This window comes from Macaca nemestrina, chromosome 15 (assembly GCF_043159975.1).
Source record: "Macaca nemestrina isolate mMacNem1 chromosome 15, mMacNem.hap1, whole genome shotgun sequence".
Taxonomy (NCBI): domain Eukaryota; kingdom Metazoa; phylum Chordata; class Mammalia; order Primates; family Cercopithecidae; genus Macaca; species Macaca nemestrina.
The window spans coordinates 57237125-57243414 of NC_092139.1; the positions used below are offsets into that span (position 1 = coordinate 57237125).

The window sequence follows — 6290 nt, forward strand, 5'->3', positions numbered from 1 at the left end:
GAAGTCCTTCCTCTACCCACCAACCTTCCACGGACCAGGAAAGCTGTGTGAGCCTCCCCTCGAGAGCAGTGGCCACACGTGCTGAGTGGGACCCAGAGGCCCTGTCTTGCTCATTCGTGCACATTGGGTGTCCTGCAAGATCACAGACATTCTACCTCTGGCCACATGGGTCACCATCAGCCATGAGTATAGAGACAGCAGCTCAGACTCATCTTGGTTGTGCCACCTGGAGCTGGCTCACGAGGTCCTAAGGGAGGGAGGACCCCACTGACACAGATACAAATAGGCTGCCTTTCTGAGAGGAACTCCATCAACTGCTCAGCCCCTCCCTTCAGAACATGGCACAGGAAGCTTCTGGAAATGCTGATGTTTAATGACCTATTCTACATGAGGAACCGGGACAATGAGGAGTTTCTAAAATGCCAAGTCATAAAACCTCAGACGCTTGCAAAGTAAGAGAACAAATATGCACGGAGCTGCTCAGCCACTGATGTGCAACTCCTGGGAACAGCTGGTGTCCACGGGGGAGGGGACAGCATGAGGCCAGGCATGTGAGTGGCTTCCACTCAGGAGAGCCCCTCTGAGCAGGTCTTGTTCAGGAGTTCAAAATATGTCTTCCAGGGCATGGTTTCAACAGTGAAGAAGCAGCTGAAGGTCTGAGGGAACAAACAGGAAGAGACAGTAGGGCGGGATTTGGGGAGGTTCCGGAATCCTGTGGCATCTGCCCTTGACACAGGTTCCATCTCCACCTTGCCCATTCCCGGGCCAGCAATCGAGCCACGTGGCTCTGGCCTTCAGGTCCAGCCTGAGCCTGAGGCCAATCCTGAACTACATCATGATTTGAGGCTCCCTCCTTAGCCAGGATCACTTGTGCTATGCCTCCTCCTCCAGCCCGTGCCCCTCAGGGAAACCCCAGGCTATCCTGGTGTGATCCCTGCACCCAAGAGCAGCAGGAGAACACTTTGTCCCAGTGAAAGCAGTTCCAAGACTTAGGCAATTAGTTACCTGTTTGTTAATCTTACAATAAGGGGGTTGACTAAGAACGGGAAGTTTTCCCAGAGCCAGGATTCGCTTGGAGCTCATCCCCTAGAGCAGGGTCTGCAGCTCAGCAGGGACTAGGAGTGAGGGCAGTGGGGCTTCTTCTCAGCCTTCACCACTTTTGGGTCTAGAACAGGGTAGGGAAACCCTGAGAAAAGTATCCACAGACATTGTCACCATTGTCTCCAGGCTCTTTCTCTAGAAGGCAGGGAAGAATGGGGAGGAAGACCAGAGAGAAGGTTCTGAAGGCCATGTGGCCCAGGTGCAGGCAGCTGCAATGGTGTCAGAGGGCAGAGTCAGGAAACTCAGATTGGCCGGGGGCCTGAAAGTGAAGCCCTGGGCTCCCTGCCTCATTGGGCTTCCCACTAAGGCACAAGCAGGGCAGCCTGGTAGAGCCTGCTGTGGGCTCACTTGCCTTTGTCGCTCGGAATGGCTTTGTCAGCTGCTCCTGTGCCCACACCACACCCCATGCAGCATCCACAGTTGTGGACCTGAGGAAAGCTGAGGCCCTGTCTTACATTGTTCAGCTCTGGGCTTTCTTGAAAAGGGCAGTTTTCAATGTCATCTTCAAATTTCCAACATACAGTTTGGCGCAGTTGTAGATTCATGGAGAACACCATCTTACCTCGCCACTGTTGGACAAAAAGAGATTAAAGTGGATGCACCGCCTTCCCGCCCCTAAGTAGCTGCTACTGAAGATGCCATTTGTGCAGGAGAGACCCCAACACTCTACTGCATTTGAGAGCTTGCCCATGGGCCTGGCATCAGCTCACTGGAGGTAAAACCCAGGGGATCCTCTCTAGACTGAGGAGTTAAGAGCAAAAAGCAGGTGGGCATGGTGGGTCTGGGGAGGATGCAGGCTAAGCCAGACCCCACTAACACATTCTCCACCTCCACCCACCCCTATTTCCCACGGTGAGACTCCAGCTTCACTCTCAGCAGAGCATGTGATCTTGCAGCTGCATTCCCAGAGGACAGAGCCACATGTCCAGGAGGGTGTTGGATCTCCGAGAGTTTTCAGGGTAACCTGAGCCCTGGGACAGAGGGAGCCTCATCTACAGCGTGTTGTCAAAACCTTCCAACCGACCTCCAGCAAGAAAAATGACACACAGTGCTCCCACTACACACAGGCACAAACCCTGGGAAAACGGCTTTAAGAGACACCGTCTGCCCTATTGCAAAGTGCATGCTGAAGTTCTCCTTGCCCTCCTTCCCACTCCATTCTATTTCATTCCACTGCCTAGCCTCCCTCCCACCCATCTATTCGTCCCAGCCCCCAAACTGACACTGGGATTGCCATATCCAGGAAGCCACGTGGAAGGCTTTTAGGACTTACAGTCATTTAGGACTTACAGTCATTTAGGACTTAGAGACCACAGTAAGGAGCTTGGATTTTATTCTAACGGTATTAAGAATGGAGGCTTACACCGAGGTCTTGGAGAATCAAGCAAAGCACTGGGAAAAGCAGAAGCATGAGGCCTGACCAGTCTCAATCTCTGAGACTTCCAAGGTTCCAGCATGACTCTTAGCAGACACCATTACTTGACTAGATGCCCCTTTGAGGGCTGCATCAGGCTTTTAATTCTCCTGAGAGGAGGCAGGAAATGAGCAAGGAGGAGAATTCCTCTGTACCAGCATTGCAATCCTGAGGATGGCAGAGAAGAATTCACCCCAGGAGGCAGAGAACCAGCCAGGGCCTTGCACAGAGTCTTTCCAGAGCTTAAGCTGTGTGCGGCACTGGAGTCCCTCTGCCCTTCCTTCAGGCTCTTGCTTCCGAGAAAGGAAGAGAAATGCTCCTTCTCTCTCTAAACCAGAAGTGCGCCATTAGGAGGGCATTTTAACTGTTCATGCCTGAAGCCCAGATGAACTGTGCATTCCTGACCACGTTAATGATTTCATCAAAAAGGCAAGCATTTTAGGATGAAGGTCCATTGAGGAAGAGTGTAAATCAGCCTTCAGTTCATTAAGTGCAGACAGAGCAAGGAGCCCAGAGAAGGTGGAGATCAGAGAACTGACCTCTCACAGCGGCCTCTCAGGGCTGATGGTGTTCTTTATTGCCCTGAATTCTCACTGTTCTCTCTCTGTCTCTCTCTCTCTCTCTCTCTCTGTCTGTGTGTGTGTGTGTGTGTGCGTGCGTGCGTGTGTGTGTGTGTGTCCTTGCTTTTCCATTTTCATTTTATGACCTTGAAATATTTCTCAGTCTCTTTGGTTATCTTGTCTTCTTGTCAGCTTCATCTCCTTAGAAGTCCTTACTCTGAAGTCACTCTTCAGTTATACAATGTCATAAAAATCATGAAGATTGAAAAATACATCTTGCATGTGAATAGACATTTACCTAATTTTAAATTTTTTTTAAGTTCAATGTTTTCCAAAACTGAAACTACCGTAATTAGTTATGGACTACCCAACTATGGTCTGCCAATGGTGAATCAAGTCTCCTAGACCAGACACCTTGGTCCCTCACTTAGGGGCAGATGGAGAAGGACAGGCCAGAAGAGGATGTGGTCACCAACCTTTCTGTCCATGCTATCCTCTCTCCATGAACTCAAAACGCGCAACAGTCTGTAGGCATGCTCCTCCTTGCTCTGCACGTTGAAAGTGTTCAAGGCAAACTCCACTGTGGCGAGGAACATAGGATCCTGGACTATTTTATTATTACCACCCATTTCCTCTTCAGAACACCAGGCATAGGTCACCAGGAGCTGGAAGCCCATGAGAAGCAGTGACAGTGCCCAGGGCAGAGCCTTCCTCCTCTGTGGACTCGACATGATGCAGGCTCCAGCAGCCCGTGGTTTTGCCCTTCAGATACCTGGCGTCCACTGGAGCCTTCCAGGGCTCAGATCTGGCCCTTAAATTCACTTGCTGGGGCAGAAACTCCTCCCTCCAGGCCTCATCTCTGTGGTTACACCCTGTCTCTCCCACACATGGCCTCTCTTCTTCCAAAACCGTTTAAATCATCTCCTGTTCAGGGGACAGGAACAGCACCCAGGCAGCTGGGTTGGGAAAGACCAGCAATGGGAGAGAGAGTGCCCTGAACATTAAGACCCAGCCCCAGCTGCCCCAGCACCTCCGCGGGCTAAAGGGGCCCTCCACTAGGCGCCCCAGTGGAGGTCAGAGCTCGGCACAGGAACACAAGTGCAAGAGGTATGAGTGGAAGGTGAGCGCTGGACTCAGTAGTGGAGGTGGGATGGGAGTGGGAGGATGGGTAATAGGCAGGAAAGGATGGAAAGGGGTGACAGTGGACGCTAGGATCGTGGGTGAGCAGGCATAGGCCCCAGAGAAAGCGCTGGGCCTCTTGAGAGAGAGGCGGGGAGCCCGGGAGGCCTGGTGCGAGGTCCTGCAGGTGTCTGCTCCCCCGAGGGTCTCAGGACGGGGGCCCCAGCCTGGGGGTCCTGGGCAGGGGTTGAGGAAACCAAGAGCAGGAGCCCCCAACCCTGTTCTCTGCACCTCCCTGAATGCAGCTTCCCAAGCCAGGGACGCGCTGGCAAGTGCTGGTACTAGGGGCCTGGTTCCTTATGGCTGTCCCTATTCCTCAAAGGTGTTTCCAGGACGGGTGGCCGCTTGCCATTGGAGCAGTGGAGAACCAGAAAGAGGAAGAGGCCCCCAGGGATGGCTGAGGTGCGCCCGTTAGGTCGTCACGGGTGCCCTCTTGTGGCCACAGCCGGCACAGCTCAGCGGCACAGTTTGTGGGTGGAGATTCTGAGTTCTCCACCAAGACCCTCCTAGCCTCCAACTCCAGCAGCAAATGGGGCTCTGAAAAGACTGAATAATGCACCCTTCCCACACCAGACTTCAGCTTTGTCCCTGTGAAACATGCCGTCGATGTTTATCCGCAGTTCCTTGTACACTTCAGAAGCAACCAGCATCCCCTGAAGTCATGTTAAAAAGCGAGTTCCTAGTTTCCCCACCCGAAGATTCTGACCCAGTAGCTGTGAGCAGGGCCAGGGAAGCTACATTTCTCACCAACTTCCAGAGGATGGAGCGTTCCCGGTCTCGAAACCACACTTTGAGTGCTGCAGGCTCAGAATACTTCCTGGGAGGTGCATACAGACCAAACCACAAATAAGAAGTAACTCGGCTTGAGGGACATGGAGGTCAGGGGATGAGCATGGTTTTTGTGGGGAACACGGGATGGGGAACAGGCTCAGACAGCATGCCTGGTGATAAAGAGTAAGAATTTGTTTCTAGACCCTGTGTGCAAAGAAGCAGCAACTCAATGTGACCATTCCAGGAAAGCAGCCAGATGTGCCAAAAACATCACCCGAGGTGTCTGCATCCTTTCTCTGATGGCGTTGAGTTCGCTGGAACTGCAGCTGAAGCGTAAGTAACGTGGTTTCTTAGCTGGAGAGTGATGGTGCACGTGGGGGTAGGAAGGGGGTGTCAGTGAGGGTGGAAATGCCTTCCTGGTTTTTGGGATGAGCAGGCCATAAGATTCTGTGAGAACTAGAATCCTGATGCCTGGAATAGGTTGCAAGTGTCCTGAGAGAGGCCTGCAACGCCCACGGAGGTCACTCTCACCTTGTAAGGTCAGGGGCTGGTGAACTTGGGGCATCCTGCCAATCGCCAGTGAGTTCCCCACCATTCTGAGGGCAGATACCCACATGCACTCCAAAGGGAGTGTCCACACTCGCTCTTACATGAGCAGTGGTTTAGGGTCCTGGGCACTAGCTCTGTCCTCACTGTGCAAAAGGGACGGGGATCCCCACACCCAGATGTGAGACCACGGGTGTGCAGACACCATGGACCCTTACAAGTGTGTATTTTCTAGTTGAATCCCCAGTGGCCTGGGATGGCCTCCCTTCCCAGGTGGAGAGAGACGGGAATATCAAGACATAGTCAGGTGAAGAGAAGTACATGTGGGCTCCAGGCTGCGGAGCCCCGAAGACGTCAGCATGTTGCTGAGGCTGGAGTGAAACCGGAGGGCCCGGAGGGAGTGGCTGGCCAGCCCACAGCCGCAGCTCACAGCTCTCTGATGGGCTCTCCCCAGGTCTCAGGTCTGAGAGGCTTTCTCTCCTGAGACCCCTTTTAAGAGTTCTGTCTCACTCAGCTTCTTCCTGGGCACTCGTTGGCCTGTCTCTCTCTGGGGCCACCGGGACTTGTGCGGTGCCCTGTTTGTGTTGCTGGCACTGGCACCGAACACCCATGTGGTCTCATAGGAAGGTCCCAGTAACTCCTCACTGAAATGCACCTGCTTATCCAGAAACGAGGTCCTGTATTTCTGGACTCGTTCCTTTGAATGATTAGAGAATGCT

At 53.0% G+C, this 6290-nt stretch overlaps 1 protein-coding gene across 2 annotated transcripts; it reads right to left on the minus strand.

Annotated features, from left to right (window-relative positions):
* Window positions 1–363: 363 nt before the first annotated feature.
* On the minus strand, window positions 364–3832 carry LOC105486755 (cystatin 9). Of its 2 annotated transcripts, XM_011749805.2 has the most exons (3): window positions 3552–3832; window positions 1557–1670; window positions 364–656 (listed from the first exon to the last, which is right to left on the minus strand). In XM_011749805.2, the coding sequence occupies exons 1-3, from the start codon at window positions 3804–3806 to the stop codon at window positions 567–569; spliced, it is 459 nt and encodes a 152-aa protein (XP_011748107.2). In that variant the 5' UTR covers window positions 3807–3832; the 3' UTR covers window positions 364–566. The 2 variants fall into 2 exon arrangements, with proteins under 2 accessions (XP_011748107.2, XP_011748106.2); XM_011749804.2 differs by lacking the exon at window positions 364–656 and having other exon boundaries at window positions 1446–1670.
* Window positions 3833–6290: the final 2458 nt, after the last annotated feature.

Coding starts and splice junctions, on each gene's coding strand:
- LOC105486755 (XM_011749804.2), bottom strand. CDS start 3,806: ATGTCGAGTCCACAGAGGAGGAAGGCTCTGCCCTGGGCACTGTCACTG. Junction 1,671..3,551: donor AGGATAGCATGGACAGAAAG/GTTGGTGACCAC, acceptor TTTGTCCAACAG/TGGCGAGGTAAGATGGTGTT.